Source organism: Zootermopsis nevadensis, unplaced genomic scaffold, assembly GCF_977971745.1.
Source record: "Zootermopsis nevadensis isolate Lab colony 2312 unplaced genomic scaffold, Znev_1.0 Znev_ptg000016l, whole genome shotgun sequence".
In the NCBI taxonomy this organism is placed as follows: Eukaryota; Metazoa; Arthropoda; class Insecta; order Blattodea; family Termopsidae; genus Zootermopsis; species Zootermopsis nevadensis.
In genome coordinates, this window is record NW_028259148.1 from 12,706,833 (window position 1) to 12,726,148 (window position 19,316).

The 19,316-nt window shown below is 37.0% G+C and overlaps 3 protein-coding genes across 5 annotated transcripts in view; all 3 read right to left on the bottom strand.

Moving 5' to 3' along the window:
* LOC110838717 (uncharacterized) overlaps window positions 1-700 on the bottom strand; it is a 97,049-nt gene extending 96,349 nt beyond the window's left edge. Inside the window, exon 1 of the mRNA XM_087349677.1 lies at window positions 6-700. Within this exon, the coding sequence (XP_087205803.1) occupies window positions 6-20 (15 nt within the window). The 5' untranslated portion in view covers window positions 21-700. The remainder of the gene's footprint in view (window positions 1-5) is intronic.
* Window positions 701-1,374: 674 nt separating this feature from the next.
* Window positions 1,375-7,312, bottom strand: LOC110838727 (uncharacterized). Of its 2 annotated transcripts, none has more exons than XM_022082232.2 (3): window positions 6,279-7,312; window positions 4,567-4,713; window positions 1,375-1,528 (listed from the first exon to the last, which is right to left on the bottom strand). In XM_022082232.2, the coding sequence occupies exons 1-3, from the start codon at window positions 6,540-6,542 to the stop codon at window positions 1,463-1,465; spliced, it is 477 nt and encodes a 158-aa protein (XP_021937924.2). In that variant the 5' UTR covers window positions 6,543-7,312; the 3' UTR covers window positions 1,375-1,462. The 2 variants fall into 2 exon arrangements, with proteins under 2 accessions (XP_021937924.2, XP_087205819.1); XM_087349693.1 differs by lacking the exon at window positions 6,279-7,312 and adding an exon at window positions 5,078-6,212.
* A 6,658-nt stretch (window positions 7,313-13,970) lies between these two features.
* Ptp36E (protein tyrosine phosphatase 36E) overlaps window positions 13,971-19,316 on the bottom strand; it is a 125,097-nt gene continuing 119,751 nt past the window's right edge. For both annotated transcript variants that reach the window (XM_022082224.2, XM_022082225.2), the window contains exons 15-16: window positions 16,834-16,969; window positions 13,971-14,109 (exon numbers count right to left, since the gene is read on the bottom strand). In XM_022082224.2, the coding sequence (XP_021937916.1) occupies window positions 14,029-14,109; window positions 16,834-16,969 (217 nt within the window). In that variant the 3' untranslated portion in view covers window positions 13,971-14,028. The remainder of the gene's footprint in view (window positions 14,110-16,833; window positions 16,970-19,316) is intronic.

Consider the following 19,316-nt stretch of genomic DNA (forward strand, 5'->3'; position numbering starts at 1 on the left):
CTGACCTGTGTGTGTAGCATCAATGAAGATTCCAGGTTTCTGCAGTCTGTCAACCAAGCTGACTACTTCACAACTCGTTGCAATTTTAAAATGTTCTTCACACTTACATTATCAAGTCATTTTCGGCACGAGATCTCCAATGTCGTGAGTAATTCACAGGGTAGATGGCAACGTAAGATTCTGGCACGAGCCCTAGATGTGACATTATGTTGCTTTATCAAGATGTGAGCACTGTTGCAGTCTTATACAGACATAATTCAACACTGACGACAGTCATTCGAATTTGCGTCATTATACCGGTTAATTTCACACTAATTATGAATAAATACAAAGCGATAGATCACAAATTAATATCACTGAAGCTATCAACAATACTACTTGTTTAAACGTTTAATAAACTGCAAGAAAACAAACATGCTTTGACTTTACACATCACTCGTCGCTACACAGTCCACATGGCGACTGTCAACTGGGTTCTACCCCCGATTGCAAGGTAGTGACGTCATCCATGGCCATTAGAGCAGGTCCACTGCGCTTCTGTTGTCAGAGTATTCAGAACTAATTATTACATAGTGGAATTGCTAATACAAGTACAATAAGTATGCCAATGTAAAGCGAAACAATGGACAAATAATAATTACATGTGAAAATCCAACATTTCAAGTACTATATCTATCTCCATAATCAGAGTAGATGTGATGAATGGCCAACCAACCATCCATAAAGCGAAACATGGGCGGAGTATTACGTAAACCCAAGACATCGTCTCTTGTTAGGTTAAAATATTCCTTGCGTACGAAACACAATTCCAATTAATAAACGCTATCTTATAAACTGTAATTCTCGGTAGCTTGCGCTAACGTCACGGAGTTTCTGAAGGTCAGGGTGCAAGATAGTTCGTAAAGAAGACCTTGACTCATGCGGTGTCCAAGGCTTTCGCCACATCCAAAAACATAGGGGCGGTTACCCCCTTCTCGTCAAAATCTCTGTTGATTCTTTCAAGAGGGAGAGCCAGTTGCATATCTGATTGCTTCCCCAATGGACACACATAATTGACTAATTGACACTGCTGTGAAATGGACATTTGTAAGGGACACAGATGATGAGAAAAGGAACAAGTCTACTTTCCTGACACAGTGTAATGAAATCTCGTTGGTTAACCTGCAACATATGGTGGGGTTATTGGTTCACTTGTATGGTAGCGTGACACACACAACCAGCTGGATTTTATGTAAGCTGTTACAGGAAAATATTAAAGGTTAAACCTCTGACAGTCAGTTCAGGAATTTGATGTATTATGTTATTAGTTTATCTGATATCCATTGATTTCTGAGGATAAAGAGGGAGTTCTTGATGATAATTCAGGTTCTGAAGTACGTGCAGCAAACACTTTTATTCTACAAAATTCATACAAGTCGCATGTTCCCAAACTTCAATTCATAAAGCAGGAGGTCTCAACATTTTATGACTTCTGGCCTGTGATCTGTATTGGTTCACTGGTTGCAGCAGCCATAAGCTCACAGAGAATCTGAAATAAATTATATTTTACAAGATCAGTTTTAAACACAACAATAATGAAGAAGACAACTCTTGAGTAGGGTCACAATATGCTTTATATTTAAAAGCGAGAAACAGTCATATTAAAGAAAAATCTGCATTGTTTCTTTAAAGTAGGAAATAAAGCCATCTTCGGTAATAATGAAGGAAGTTTGCTTTTATTCTGTAGCAAATCCAGTATTACAATGTAACTGATAAAATTTTGCAGATTTCTATCTTCTGGTTTGTTGCACTGTGTAGTCTGAAGACAGAAATCTGCATACTCACCGTTGTGAAAACCTCAAATCTTACATGATAAAATTTTCTGTATTTGGGGCATATCAGAGACCAATTTGTGACAGAAACAATAGAGTATATTCAATATGTATACATTTTAAATCAGTGGCCGCACGGTCTGAGGCGTGGGCCTTCTGCCGCTTGGTCGCTGGGACCGTGGGTTCGAATCCCACTCAAGCCATGAATGTTCGTCCGCGTTTTCCTCTGTTGTGTTTCCTGTGTACAGGTAGAGGCCTTGTGACGGGCCGATCCCTCGTCCAAGGAGTCCTACCGAATGTCTATAGATCGAGACAACGAAAAGTTGGGACCCGCAATGCTCAGGCACTTGAAGAACGGGTCGTTCCCAGTATCCCCCCAGTACACTTTTTATGGAGAACTATTGTGTTGTATTGATTTGAATTATCCATAAATGTTTTAGGGTAATTAAAAACAACATTTAACGAAATAATCTTCGGTAAATGTTCGTCTGATACACTTCAAATGCGTGAAGGGATGCTTTTAGCTCATAGGCCTTCAATGTTGATCTACAGGTTATATACAATTAATGGTTAGACTGATCATGTAGCCGACGTGGCACACCTCTCATATAACCCAGGTACGGCAACTGGTTATTCGTGGCCCATTTTTCCACTGCAGTTTAACTTGCCTTATTTTATACAGAAAAGTCTCAAAGTGATGGCCTTCTGCTTCCAAACATACCTCACGCAGTGAGAATGTGTTTCTAGATGTGCATCAAAGTTGCTTTAAAGGAATAGTGGAAAATTTCATGCTCAATATTTGAAGTTCTATCAAAAAGTGTGGATTGTTCATAAACACTTTTTATTTCAGCATTAAAGTCACAAGTATTTAAATCAAGTGATTGTGGAGGATGCAATCCTCAATTTATGATTTGTCTGCCAAAGACTTCATCTAATGCAACAGCAGAATTTTCACAGTTTGTGCTTTGCGTTACCTTACGTAAAATACCTACACAGTTTATCTTCATCAGTCAGTCGGCCGAAGAAAGGCGACAGAATCAATCTCACGCAACATTCAGAGCTGATTGTTTCATGAAAATAAATGGGCTGTACTGCCCTTCATGCACAAATCAAACCCCAACTTTTAAAAATGTGATGGCAGTTCATGAACAGAATGAGGATTTTCTGTGCCCCAATATCTGTTATTTGGGCTGCTTACGCAACCACATGAAGTGTACCATGCCATGTGACTATAGTTTTGTAAGGCCATAACTTTAGAAACTTTGTACTGGTGTAAACTGTACATTCTGCCAACCCACATTGAAAATCCAAAAGATATAACTTCTTCAAACTTGCTTCTAACCAAGCCACAATAACACAAAGTTTTTCTTCGGTTAAGTACGTCTCTTTTCAGGTTTCCTTTTGTCCAGCACTAGTCCTTTAGAGCCCCCACTTAATGGTACCTGCACCTTGTCGTGGTGGTGGGGCTTGAGTACCTCAGTGACCCCAAGAGCTACTGGTAGGGCCTCCCTAGCCAGACTGGTCGAGGGGGAGAGGTCAGACTAAGACAGGTACCCTGGTCCTCCAGGTTGGGGGTTAGTCGCAAGGCTAACAACCTTGCGCCGTAAAAAGGAAGATGTTTCGAAACCTCGATCAAAGCCTCATACAGACGGACCTAACAGAGGACTGAATGGAAGAGGAGAATTGAGGAGGCCATGGACCGAACACAGACCAGAGAGCCGAAGAAGAAGAAGAAGTTCTGTACTGCTACTTACAGAGTATCAGTTACATAGACATGAAAGAATTATATATTTCTTACACCTAAGAAGCAATAATAAGTTGGTAATGAAGTTGTAGACTAAATCGTCCAGCTTAGAGACGAATGGCACATATTGTGTTAGCTGTGCTGAGACTTTCTTTCATTAATTCCAGACATACAGAGTGTCCCAAAAAGATGTAACACATTACAATACAGAATATTAACCTTGTTACTGATCTCGAAAGATGGACCTTAGGGAGGTGGGCTATGAGCATGGCAAATGGTCGAAGTTGGCTCAGAATCGTCGCCGGTGGCGGGCTTTGGTGTTGTCAGTGATTGACCTGCGGGTTCTTCTACCAGGGAGTTAGTTAGTTATTAGTATACATGTTTATGAGGGAACCTAGTGTAGCCTACAGTTAACAGATAACACCGCGATATTTTTCTCTACAATTTACGGTGGTCATTTTGAAAACCTACGTCAGACTCATTAATTCAACAAGTTCCAATGCTGACATATGTAATGGTTATTAAAATGTCTTTATTTAATTCATGAGATGTGTGTATACGTATTTTTGGGACACCTGTATCGATGAAGTCAAGTTTGCTACAAGAGTAAAGTGCACTAATATAAACATTCTTATGTTATGAATGTTATATATATTTGGTCCAGACCTTTTACTCACGTTTTCAATCATATTGTTATTTGATATCCTGTGTGTTTGGGAACCAGAAAAAGAATATCTATGTATGAAAATTCATGATTTTATCTATTCCTACCCATGGCTTGGTGTCTTGAATTTTACATAGCTTCTTGTTAAAAAAGTATGGGAATTATATTTTAATCAGTATGTGAAGATGAAGGCTGCCATCCCAAAACAGTATCTACACAAATGATTATTTTTTACTCTTGGCTACATCGTTTACCAGATATTGTAAACTTAATGAGAAATCTTTAGTTTTTTCCTACCTGCCTCCTAACTAAATGTAAAAATAAACACAACAAAAACTGAAAATTACCTTGCAAGTTCTTTCCTTGGGGCTCTCCAGGTGTTCTAGGCTCCTCCGTTCTACTAAATCATTTAGAGGTATTGCAATTGAAATAGGAAGCATGCCATAAAACCATAAAATAACCAACAGCAAAAATACTGTCTTCACCAAACTAATCTGTAACAATGACAAAAAATGTATTTATTACCTAATATTTTCCAACACTTTAGGAGACTGAGTTTATTTCATTTTATATAATGATTACTTCTCAAAATTTGTTAGCTTGAAAGGATTAGCAGTTTTTACATTACTAATTCATTAATATTGGTTTTACATCACATACATTTATATTTATAACAAGAATTACTTATCACATGTTGTTTGTACTAAGGTACAAATAAGGTTAGGGTGTACACATAAAATATATACCATTTTATGATACCATTGCTCATAACTATAAGGCACAGAATTGAAAAATAAACACGTTTGAGTAGGTGAGAATATCAAGTTTTTGTGGCCTACATTTTACAGACAGACCTACCTCTGCCATCCATTTACCTGGAAACTTGTGATTTAAGAAGTTTGTCACTTCTTTGTGGACAGGTGGACGTGCTCCATCTTGTTGGAACTGTATGTTCTTTTGGAACCTTCTTCCAAAACATGCATGAGTAATTCCTCCAACATGTATAGATACACTATACTTGCACAGTACTTTCAGCAAAGAAAAAACCCTAATACATTTTGTTTGGACAAATAATTTAGGGTGGAGTGTTGCTCCCCCAGATTCTCAGGTTTTGTCGCTTAACATTTCCCGATAAATGCAATATGATTTCATCCCTCAAAACAATTTTGGTTGTAAAAAGTTCGTCCGTGGAGCGAACTTCTTTGTCTTGGGCAGTTAAATGTTATTTATAACCCTTAAATTTCAAACGTCTCCGCTGAATTTCGTGCACTGTTTTGTGTGTGGTATATTTATTTTTCGGACATCATGCCTGGTAGATTTGAGTCGAATGCGAACGAAAGTCGCTCGAGCTGAATCCACCATTGACTGATGATATTCCACGGCTTTTTCCTTTACAAATGCAACAAGTTTGATCAAACAATTTACATCATCTGCAAAACGACATTTCTGCCAGCCATTCCCTTTCAAACACCGTACAACATCTTCTTTACACTGTAACCGCAGACGTATCTTCGTAACACCACAGCAATAACCTAGCTTTTCAAAATAAGACGCCATTATAAATGTGAGGGTAGCGCTTTACGTGGAAATGTTTGGAAACTCAAGTGTTCAAAGTTTTTTTTATTTTTCTGCCTTTAGGTTCATAAATGTGTTGCAGTAAAATTGTATAATTTCATGCAGTGAATTATATCACCTATGACACATATTGTTTGTTTTAACTAATCAACTCCATGGAGCAGAGTCTTTCGTGCAAATCTATTCAGACGTTCAGCTAGTCATTACATTCCACACTTTTATGAATTCCGAAGGTTCATTACTATGTTCACATGAGCCTGCCAGTGCCCACGAATTCATTCAACACCCTTCATCCCTACTTCCTTATGATCCATTGTAGTATTATATTCAGGAAGAAGATCCTTAAGTCAATGCTGGTGTTTTTGGCCTTTAAGGTCAAACCAGTTTACAAGCAACTTTATGCAGACTGTACTGAAATGAATCCAGTACATTCAGAAGATCTAAATACAAGTGATCACAATCAGAAGTTATACTACCTGCTTACCTGGGGCAAGCTGAGTTTGTCTTGAGGAATTGGTATTGTACCACCCTCAGCATCATTCCAAGTTGAATCAACAGAATTTGTCATAAGTAGCAGGATAAGAGATGTTAGTTTTATAAAAAATTTGTATAACACTACCATAATGTTTGCAGACCTGTAATACAATATTTTGCAAATTATAAACTTATATCTGAATACCACATATTTTTTAATTTGGCAAGGCTGTATAGTTCCTGGCATGTCATGGTTGGTATTTGGCTTATGCATATCCTTTCTGATGGACCATATTGCAGCATCACAAGCAAACAATAAACAAGGTTTTGCAAACAAACTCTTTACATTAATTCTGTGCAAATTCCAGATCTGGACTTAAAATATTTTGCATCATGTCATAGTTTAGAAAAGATCAGTAATGAATTTAGAGTCAGAATATCATATGCTTCGTTATTTTTGTGTTTCTCTGAGAGTTTTTAGCTATATTTTGCAATCATAATGTTAGATTTAAAAGTGCGTAATAGGTGATATACAACTTCACATACTTTGAATAAAAATAAAAATAAGGAGATAAAAATGTGCATGTTACAAATTTTTGTCATTTTCATATCACCATACCACATTTAGTAATAAATAGCATATTTCATCCACATTATTGACAAAAAGTAACAATTTTTTGACCAGTGATTAAAATTTTAATTTTGATTTGTATTAAGTTTTCAGAGACAAAAAAAAGGAATTTGTGACTTTACTTTAAAAGAATGAACATACTGCTGCTAATGTTTACATTATTGTATAACTTCAGCTTTCGGGCGAGAGCCACATCTGATATTGCAGTTGCCATTTTCAATGCAGGTAACCACTTTGAAAATGGGGAATGCAACGTTTGCCAAAATGCTGGTTAACACCAAATATCTTGACTCTCACCAAAAATGTAAAGTTACACATTGAAATCCAGCCACTAAAAACCTATGGACAACCTTCACATTATTAATTCTTTGGTTGTTAGTGAGAAAGGCTAAAGTCAACACAAATTACATCTAAGCATTAAAAATTAGTCATTGGTACATTGCTTTTATGAATTGTGCTAATTCTGTAATTGTTAATTTCTATCGTTCCTGTCCTGAACAGATTGATTAACCCAATAATAATCAAACCATAATAATACTACATCCTTCAACATCTTCTCAACAAGTGGTTTTCTTTGCTGACTATCGACTAAGTTGTCTTATCTTACCGAACCAGGTTTTTTCCACAAACTAGTGTGTCCAGCCTGGACAGCTCCATAAACCATATCAATCAGGGATAATAAGTGTTTTCAAAGAAAAATCCATAATGATGGGCTACATACCTCGTAACAATAATCAAACTGAGGAAGGCAAGTTAGGTAGGACATTTAATATGCATAAGGGAGATACGAAATGCACACTAACATGACATGTTTTATAAGAAATATTGTTCATTTCACAAGTTGGGTTTCAGATGCAGTATTCAGATCTGCATGAATGGTGGTATAAAATGTGTAGTATGGGTATTAATAATATCAAATCTGAATCAGAACTGTTTTATTTATGTACAACATCTCCTAGCAAAGTTATTATTTGTAATGTACTCAGAATTACATACTATAGTATAATAAAGTTTTCTAATTTAGGGATATTTTTCTGTCCAAAAATATTTTTATTTATAATAATTTGTCAGAATCGATTATTTCTATTGCAAGAATGCCTCGGTCTGTTATGCTGATACTGCAGCAGACCACAGAAATTGTGCGGTACAGCATTAATCGTGAAACATTCTTACATTTTATCAGAAACATTATAGCACTGGTATTTAAACCTTCACTTGAAGAGTTACTGTGTGTGCCTTCAATGAAAAATTATCTCTGATTGTCTTTTGAAATTTTTACAGAGATTGGTTTTGATAAAAATTCTCAGTTACAATTTCTTTTTCAGTTATATTATACTTCATACTCTGGTAACTATCACAAATTGAGTATTGCTAATCTGAATGTTGAAATAGTTATGACATTGTGAATAATATTTTTGCCATATCTTAAACATTTAACAAGCAACCAAGTCCTAACATTCCTTTATCCTTTACTGGAGCAAGTATATAAAATATTAATCATCCATTGTTTCTTACTGATTAAGAAACTTGGTCCCTTTTACAATAATTGGTGCCATGCTCCAAATTATGCTCTGTGTTTGCAAACACTGGGACATCTGTTATGTTTTAACACGTTAAAAGTTCTGGTACAATTACAGCATAACATAATCTTTTCATACTCACAATGCAACACACAAACTAACAAGTTTTCAGCACCTCAGATGCACACCGTTTCCACAAAGATTCCTTAGAAAATACATTTCATTCCATCTGCAGAGAGAGGTCAGTGGCAACTGCCACTGACCTTTAAACATAACAAATGTAAATGAATTTTGAATTATTCAACACATCACCTCAGCAGATCAATGCTTACTTGTAACATCTTTTGTGCTGTCCCTCATAAACAATTCATTCTGAGAAAAATATTTTTGTTTCTAACTTTGAAAGGTAAGCTTCTGTAAGTTGTCTGTTTCTACAAAAGTCCTTTTATCAGCTGTTTATATAAATGACTCTTCACCTAATGAAACTGGTCATCAAAATTCTTAAGTTATTATGCGTTCCTCGTGCGATGTGCACGAGATGAACGTATATAGGGCTGGTCGTGTGTCCACGTGATTCAATTCGAGAACTGCCTGACAGATTTGGATGAAATTTTGTGTGGAAATTATGCTATTGGGGACAACCCTAAAATTAACTTCACAATTTCCTGCAATCAGTAACACCAACATCGCAGGCAAACAACCCCACTTACAGTAGGGCCATAAATTGATGTATAGTCACAGACTTTCAAAAAATACAAAACTTTGGCAGAGTAATTGTTTTTGTGTAACAAAACAATATGGCAGCTACATAAAAGGAAAAAAAAATGAACTTCATCCCATGACCCAATGCACACAAGACCAGTACATTACCACAGAGATAATGTGCATTATTATGTATTAGTTTGTATTTATCATACTTAAATAAGAAATTAACACCGCTGGAAACTAAAGTTGTCTATCTGAGGTAACTGACAATTATTTATTAATAATTCTGAATTTGCAAAGAACATATGTGTGTATTCAAATATGGAAGTCCTCTTTAATATTATACTTCTCAATGTTTGCACATTACTTCACAACATTCCATATAGTTTTGTAGCGCAAGATTTATTGTTTTTGTGTTAATTTGCAAATGCATCACTTAAATTATGCAAAGAAAAGAATAAATACCATATTATTCAAATAAATTTTTTGTATAATTTAAAATCCTTAAGAAAGTCTTTCTCCATTTTAGAAACATAATTTTATCCGTAATTAATACCACTTCCATCATAAATAGATTATTAATTTTATTTTAAAGCTTCATAACATATGCCATATTTCAACCACCTTTTCCCCTTTCTCTGTGCTACATGCATAACTATACACTCCTAAAGTGACGCTACACATTCTTATGTAAAACATATAATTTATGGACATAAACATTACAGAACACCACAAAAACTTAATTACTAAATTCTGTTTATTTATTTTGTCTTCCTGTTCTTCTAGTATTGTTTCCATTTTATATGGGGTCAACGGTAACTTCTACAAATCTTTAAATGTATATCCGTTACTTGATTTCCTGTTTTCTGTATAATTTTTTCACACACTGCTAATTACAGTGCATTTTATTGGAGAGTAAATTTTCCTGAATTGCATATAACAGTAGATAAACATAATTTTACACTCAATATAACAATATTATTTATTTCACACATTCGTTCCGACATATTTTCCCGCCACGCGTTGCTCCCAACTACTCGACAGTAAATCGTCGATCACAAGATCCGTAATATGTGTGTATCTTACATCCATATATCAACAGGGTTTGATTAGGCAACTAATTTGCAAAGTTTAGCATGAAACATATATTTGTGCATACAAAATAACTATTCTGAAACATTACATCTTGCAACACTATCTTGAATTTGTTAGAAATTGGACCATATGGTAGCTGTGTTAGAAGCTGCATGTCTTTGTACATTTTCTGAGTTTGGATGGTGAGCGGTTACAAAGTGCTGAAACTTTATCACTTGGAAGGAAGTATCACCATGTTAATAGGCAATTGCTACAAAATCTTCGTAAAACACGCAAGTTAGGTATCCCTCTAAGAAAACACCACTCAGGATGCAAGATATCACAGACTAAACAGCTCGACTACTGATTATTAATCACTACTTAACTAACAGTTTTTCATGTTTGATTCTCTTGTTGTTGTTACTTATGTGTTAGGGATAGTTATATTTAAAACAGTGTACAAACCTTGAAGTAATTCAAATTAATGTTTTAGAGTAAAAAAGATTGGTGAGGCATACAAAGATTGTTTCAGAATTATTTAGTTCAGTAAAAAAGGGTACTTTTTATGCTATATCACATATAAAATATTGGTTTTCTGCACACTGTACTATTTAAATAAAATGCCAGGATTATACATATCTCCTATACGTACATTTAGTATCGTTACAAGGCTATTCAAGTACAAATGTACCGATAGTATGTTCTAATAGTAAGAAATTACAGCTATTTCTGTATCGAGGCATCAGTAAAGGGCAAAACCACTCTACAAAAATTTGTGTATGAGCATTACTTTCATGAGCTGGACAAAAATTGTTTTTAAGTTTATCTGACAATTTTCAGCAGATGTTAAATGGAGCGAGTAGGAACCTCATCATTTCCTTTTCTACACAAATCACTCCACTGTCACCATTTCTCAGAACACTTTGTGCAATATTGTTGTAAATTATAATTACATATAATTTTAAAACAAAACAGCTGAAGGAGAACATTGAGCCAGGACATTCCACATTTATTTTATATTTCAATTGTTTAAACATGTTTGATTATAATTATATCCAGTTATATATTCATATATTTGTTCGCTCATGATTCACTTAATCAGTTGTTTTGTTTAACATTCGTTTGGTCAAAATTTATTACATCCTTAACATACTGCAATAACACTGATAACTAGGTTACAACTAAGTATTAAATACAAATTAATCCATTCATTTGTTCTTTAATTTATTTATTCATTTATTCAAACTGATGTATTTATATCACGCACCCACTCATTAAATTACTCATCACCCAGCAGTTATATAAAATTATGAAAAACAAAGATCAAAATGCAACCAATCTGTTCATTCAGATCCACCACAGATGAATTTGGAACCTGGCAATTTATATATGTCACAAAATGAAATTAGTGAAAAAATTAAATAATATCCTACTTTCGAGAGAAACAATGAAGTGATAAGCTAAACTGGGAGGGAACTGAATGAAGTTTCACAGATTTATAAATGGGCCAAAACCAGACTCGTCTTCGGTCAAGAATACACTGCATCGTGTCTGGCCAATAAAATATCTTTCCTCATGCCAGAAGCTGTCATTCTGAACATCTATACAATTTAAAACTACACTTAAGAAGAAATATCATACAGTGACTCCAAGTTGAAAAACCTACAACTGTTAATTTGACAAAAATGACTTTGAGTGCTCACTGGTAACGAATTTTTCATGTAACAGACACAATTTCAGGATCATAGTTTGGAAACACTGGCAAATATCAAGTTCAGATGGCACAGACTTGACAGGAAAGGCACTGACAACATGGGTGAAAACACGGCTTTCATACCCAAAGAGCATCAGAATGGAAAACAACTTGTTTGTCCAGTAGAAGGCAATTCATCACTGCTGGATTCTAGTTCTTGAAGAGATGAGTCTTCAGTCTCCTCATCAAGTTCACTTTGATCAGTGCCATTTACAGTGGCTTCATTGAGAGTCATACTGGCACCGATTACAAGGTCACTATTGTCAGTTAAAACATGGTCATCATAAGGCAGGTCATTACTGAGAATTCTTGATGTCTGACTTTGAAAGTGTTCCTCGGGAGGTACTTCAATGCCAGATTCAGCACGCGTGACGCTCGAGTCTTGCTCTTCAAATGATGTCTGAATGCCAGTAGCAGCATGCTTGGAATGTATCACATCAGTGCTAGTGGCAACGTCACTGAACGGTTCATCAGTGCTAGTTGCCACACTCCTGCTGTGAGGACGTTCAGTGCTCGTTGCCACGTGCTCACTCTTTGGCTCTTCAGTGCTTGTTGCCACGTGTTCTTTCTTGGGTCGTTTAGTGCTAGTTGCAACATGCTCTCTTCTTAACTGTTCAGTGCTAGTAGCAACATTTTCACTCTTTGGTTGGTCTGTGATAGTGGCTACATTTTCACTTTTGGGTCGTTCGGTACTAGTCGCAACATGCTCTTTGTCAGGCTGCACTGTGTTATCAACCATATGATTGTCGCATGGAACTTCTTCAAGAATATCATTTTTACAAGGTATCTTGGAAACATCTGCAATACATTCTCTATCTGTGGCAAACAGTTCACTAGTTGGCAAGGTACTATGGTTTGGTACATATTCAATAATAGCTGTATGTTCAGTACATTGTAGAACAGTCTCAGGTTCAATGTGTTCAGCGACGCCTGTAATACGTTCAAAAACTGACGTGTCAGTGCTTTGTTCAGAATAATCGCTGCAGGGCACATCGACGCCAGGTTCAGAAGACTCGCTGCTGTACGCGATTTGTCGAAAGTCACGAGAAGTCATCCGTCTGTCATCAAATGATGCGGCTTCCTCAACACAAATTTTGCCGCTGTCGCCATAGCCTTCATGAGATGAGCTGTCGCTTTTCGTGATGTGTCCGCCATCAATAAAATCAGTGCTACTTGCAGATAGCTCACTAGAAATTTGATTATTGTGGTTAATGCAAGACAGATCATTGCTGTCTAAGTCAAGTAGTTCAGCACTCAATGCCAAATCTACAAAAGGCATTTCTGGTTTCGCTGAGACAAGTTCACTACAAGACAAACCTTTACTGATTACAATCTGAGATGATATCCTTTCTCTTTCATTATTGTAAGACGTGTCACTGCTGGCTGCACCATCACTGTGTAAATGGCTAAGGCTCTTCCCAGTAGTACCAATACATGTATTTTGGATATAAGTATGCTCAGATGAAACCATCTGTTTACTAGGCAAATCAATAGGTCTCGTAGCTTGTTCATCATACGACCACTGTTTCTGAATCGCAGGAGTTGCAACAACTTTAGAAGAATGTCTGTACTTAGAAGACAGTTTCTGAGTCTTATCTAAAAGAATCCATTCCTTGCTCTTTGGTACAGCTTCTCCTGAATAAGCGGGGTGTTCATTCAAAGATGTGGCACTCAGGGAAGCTGTTGTTCTATCATCACTTCCAGTCACCATAGAATCATGATATTGTAAATGACTACCCCAAAGCTGACCATACGAAGCAGCCACAATTTCACCTGAATATGAAGGTGATGTTTCATCATAAACCGCAGCTACTTTTGATAAGGGTTTATCATGTGACGGTGGCTTAACAATCTCTTCTGCGGCTCGTGGTCGATCACGGTCGGCACAAGGTGAAAGAAGCTCACAGGAACAACAGTTCCACCTGTAGCGATGGGCAGCAGACTTTCTAGAACATCGGGCCTTTTCATGGCCAGACTGTTCTGTTCCTTCACCAGAATGAGAAGGGTCTTCAGGTGTTTGAGGTAAAGCAGACCCACGGCCAAATTCAATATACCATTGTGTTTCCTGCTCACTTTCTCACTTTTTCTCTTTCATGTCCTTATTGAGGTAATGGAGAACGTAGTGCAGCACCAAGTCATAGCAGTATTTGTACTCCGTCTGCATAAAAACAATTTGAACAAAATTAATTATGTATTCAGGATTCATTTCTGAAAGATTTTCAATTCATATTAAAACAATATAAGTAAAAATGAGATGATAAAGTTGCATCATTTTGTGATAAATATATATTTGTTTAAATTTGTCAGTCTAATCACAAAAGTTCCTATTAAATATTAAAATATTACTATAATTAACATTTATATATTTAAAATATATTAAATGATGATCTCTATCGAAATGTTCGATTTACATTAGATCAACACTTTCAAACACGGCAATACTTCCAGACGGACGTAACTCCTCCACAACTTCATTTCTGGATACTAAAACAACAACAACAAACATCCACCCACACAAATCATGTTAAGCACGACGTACATACTGAACAACTTCGAATACGATATTAAAAATACAATAAATCTAGAAGAAAACATCATTTGAAATCTGAAAAACATCTGACTAAAAGTTGCATTTAAGAAATTATATTTAAGTTTATATAATTTTATACACCTGAAGATGGTTCTTTTAGAACTGAAACATGTCGTGTAAAAAAGTGATGATCTAATGTAAATCGAACATATCGATAGAGATCATCATTTAATATATTTTAAATATATAAATGTTAATTATAGTAATATTTTAATATTTAATAGGAACTTTTGTGATTAGACTGACAAATTTAAACAAATATAAGTAAAAATATTAAATTTCATACATGACTCTTACTAACAAAATCTTCTTTTAAATTAAATGGCACAGACATGTTCAAATTTTGAAAAAAATCATACAGAATGAGTAAACTTTTGTGGATGCAAAGAATTATCTTTCACATCTGCATATTTTAGTCAGCCAGAACAGAAAGTGACAGGCTATGGGCTGGACAGTTAGGATTTGACTCACGGTAAGGGCAGAAATCTTCTCTTCACCACCATGCCGTTAAGTGGCTTTGGAGCATCCTAACCGATAAGTGCTAAAGACAGTTTCGCCATGGGTACAGCATCCACAGTGTGATGATGACTATTCACCACCACTTTGTGCTAAGATTTAGAATGTATGGATCTCCATATACAGGCCTTCAGCATACCTTCATGGCTTGGCACTTACGTACAAACAAAATTTCACCTCGTCTTTCCCTTTACATGTGTAATAAATCTGTATTTCATTTTAATTCTTTTTATGAGGGATATCAAAGCCTTTTCTGGACTCCGCAGTCAAATGGTTTTTTAAGCCCCACATACATTAAGGTGCATGGAAATAACAGTACGTACAAAGAAAAGTGTTGATATAGAAAAGAACATACCACATCAGTATTTATTATTTTTGTAAATTACACATGTTGAGAGTACTTCTTCAAGGGATAAAGCTACCAGAATGTTAAGACCTATAGCAAAAAAACAGCAGAATTGTACTCCATTCACTGTTCTGGTTTTTATAGCCAATTTAACCTTTATCATTTAATTTAACAAAATGTGGTGGTCTTGATACTAGAAAACATTATACTCTTTATTACAGTGAACAACACATGATCCAAGGATATTGATAATAAACAAAGGATAATGAGAAAAACATTCAAAACTGACCCCAAACACCACAAAATGAGTCTTTTTCACTCTGTCTTCATACGAGGTGCGATCGGAAAGTTTCCAGACTGCGCGTATAAAAACCCGTACACTTATCTCAGGTATTAAATTCATCCATCACCCTCGAAGTAGTTCCCCTGGGAGTGAACACAACGATCCCAGCGCCGCTGCCAAGCCTGGAAGCATCCCTGGAAATCTTTCTTTGTCAGCCTGTCAAGCACCATCTGCGATTCTGCCTGAATCTCTTCTATCGTCTCAAATCTCCTTCCCTTTAGCTGAATTTTCATCTTTGGGAAGAGGAAGAAGTCACACGGAGCTTAGAAAGGAAGTTGGGGTCGGTTCTTGCAAGATCTTTGAGCTCCTGACAAACGAGAAGTCAAGTCGATTCTGCTTCTGGTCCTCAGACAGGATGCGTCGCATGTGGAGTTCTTCCTTTAGAATCAGCTGACAGGTCCCATAGCCTATCCCAACAATGTCGCACAAGTCGTTGATGGTACGACGTCGATCTTCGTAACATTTTCGGGCGTTGTGCTCGAAGATGGTCGTCCAGAACGCTCGTCATCATCGACAGAGGTTCGGCCATTTTTAAAACGTGAATGCCACACAAAAGTTTGCGGACTCCCCAAATGCTTGCTTTAGCATTTCATAGGTTTCCGTAGCAGTTTTGGCGAGTCTTTGGCAAGAGATTCAGGCAGAATCGCAGATGGTGCTTGACAGGCTGACAAAGAAAGATTTCCAGGGATGCTTCCAGGCTTGGCAGCGGCGCTGGTATCGTTGTGTTCACTCCCAGGGGAACTACTTCGAGGGTGATGGATAAATTTAATACCTGAGATAAGTGTACGGGTTTTTATACTCACAGTCTGGAAACCTTCCGATCGCACCTCGTATCTGGGAGGCTCTGGTTTCAGTCAATTGTCAGTCCGGAGGATGGGTGTCCTAACCGAGGTTTACTGCAGTTTTAATCAGTTTCTCAATGCATATGCCGTGAGGCCAATAATTTCCTCTTTCTATGTCTTCCTAACTATGAGTAAAGCCATCACTGACATTCATCCCTCCATTCAGAACCCTATAACCTATGTGACTGGGGAAATCTCATTCAGTAAAGAGAGGAACGTACAAGATGGAGCGACACGGGACTCACCATGTTTTCAACGAGCTGCGGCCTATGCCTGCGGACAGTTTTCACAGCCTGGAAGATGTCCACTTCTCCGTGCTGAATAACTTGCTCAATGCAAGCATTTGCTGCACAGTACACTCCACAACGACTACGCCCATCACTATAACATATTAACAACTATGTTGCTTGTTCCATGAATTGTTTAACAATACTACATCGACTACAATTGTTACTGAGCAATAAATGTTATGGTGGGATGGTTATGATTGGCAACTGTGCCTGGGTAAGAGAGGAAAAAGTACGCAGAACCTTTATTAGGATAGCTGGTGCCCTGGCCAAGATTCAAACCAGGTACTTTGCAAATGAAATTCGGCCATATTATTTCTTTACCTAAGCTGATGTCTGTAAACTTATGAGTTTTATATTACAAGGCAGATAGTTGGAGGAAACTAAAATGTTTTCATTATTAGACATAAAATCTCTGCAATTACAGGAGATCCTAATTGTTCACAGGCTTGTACATTATGGTTTTGTTTTTGCCTATAAGGTCTCAATTTTGTGATCACGGTTTTGCCGTTCACAGCGTTTTCAAGAATGTGACCCCCCCCCATAAATGGTGAGAGAGAGCTATAATATACTCGTACACATGATTTTTGTTTCACAGAGCGCAAACATTGAGAAGGAGACCTAGGCTAACCAATAACTATGTCACTTATTAAGTCTCTTCTGTTAACTTGGCTTGTTTGTTGGGATCTCAGTAGACTCCTACAACCTATACAGCAATGGTGAGTCTGAAGATTGCTGTCTTCTGGGTTGTTGTGCCATGTAATCCGGTAGATGTTTACCGACGTTTCAGAGGTCATACTGACTCCGTCATTGCCCTGATGATGGAGGCAGCAACACAAAGTGAAGACAGTTCAGAATTCACAGTGCATCAAATCATGCAATGCTGTATTGGTGGCTTGAAGCCATTCAGTAAGGGAAAGTAAAGTAGAGGTCTGCATGGGCCAAAATTTTAGAATTTTACCCGGCCTTATCCAAGGACCATTTGACTCAACTCAGCCCAAGCAGGAATTTACCTTTAAATTTTTTATCGATACCCCACCTAAGGCCAAATTCCTTTTATTCCAACCCAATAGAGTTACAATCTTCCATGACTACTGTAACATTAATAAATGTTTCTTTTAATACATAAATTCTAGTGGTCCTTTGAATGTATTATTTAATGACACTCTAAAATATCTCAGGCTATTTTGGCATTTGTAGGAATTGAACAAAAATACTGGATGCCAAGTTTGTAAGGTGTTATTTCAAGTATTTTTTGAAAGGGTGCAGTTACAAAAATCTATGAGAAAACGAAGTCAGTGGGACTCGTTTCCAGAGCCTGACCTTGTCACAAGAGGAATATCAGCACAATTACAAAGTCCTTCTGCGGTCTTCAAGCAAGAAAGATGCAATTAGGTAAAAGCTACTATACAAGTACCATACCACTAGTTTCTGAACTATCATCAGTTTCTTTATATAAAAATGTAAATATGTCAACATAAAAATTACTTCTTCACCTACCACTGCATTACATCCGTTCTGTTTCTGTCAAAATAATTTCCCGTCATTATATAGCAGGCAAAACTGAATATGAATTTATATTTAGTTTGAAAATCTCATCAAAGGAGAGTTAATGAACCCAACTAATAATTATTTGTCAACTTATCTTTTGTGACTAAACTCAGGGTAGCAGTGATTGGATACAGTGCAACAGAGTAAGAATATTGGACCTAAACAACGCAGATCAGCAACAACAGGTTGTGTCTGAACACATACTCTTCTCATCAGATATAAAACCACAGCAGACACCATGACTCACATAAAACATGTGAAGGTAATAAACAAACATTCCAATGAATATTATGAACAGGATCCTTCCATCCTTTTCTCGGACTGGGACCTGTTCATACACGTTCTTGGCAGATGATCCAGAAGTGGTTTGCCATTGCCTTCTTCTGTGTGTGAATGGAGTAATTGTTGGGATGCCACGGAGGAAAACTCCGTGTTGCCTAGACCACGACCTTGCCCAACACAAGTTATAAATTCGGGCACCGCCGGGAATCGAACCCGAGACCCCAGGATTACAAGGCCAGCGTTCTAACCGCTAGACCACCTCATCTTATTATTATTTAGTGTTCTGTCTGACGACAGGTCCATATGAACAGGATCCTTCCATCCTTTTCTCGGACTGGGACCTGTTCATATACGTTCTTGGCAGATGATCCAGAAGTGGTTTGCCATTGCCTTCTTCTGTGTGTGAATGGAGTAATTGTTGGGATGCCACGGAGGAAAACTCCGTGTTGCCTAGACCACGACCTTGCCCAACACAAGTTATAAATTCGGGCACCGCCGGGAATCGAACCCGAGACCCCAGGATTACAAGGCCAGCGTTCTAACCGCTAGACCACCTCATCTTATTATTATTTAGTGTTCTGTCTGACGACAGGTCCATATGAACAGGA

Excerpts from the sequence above, each read along its gene's own strand:
- LOC110838727 (XM_022082232.2), bottom strand. The coding sequence starts at position 6,542 with ATGCATAAGCCAAATACCAACCATGACATGCCAGGAACTATACAGCCT. Across the intron at positions 4,714-6,278 it reads ACAAACTCAGCTTGCCCCAG|ATTAGTTTGGTGAAGACAGT; the intron begins GTAAGCAGGTAG and ends TCATTGTTACAG. Across the intron at positions 1,529-4,566 it reads CCAAGGAAAGAACTTGCAAG|ATTCTCTGTGAGCTTATGGC; the intron begins GTAATTTTCAGT and ends AATTTATTTCAG.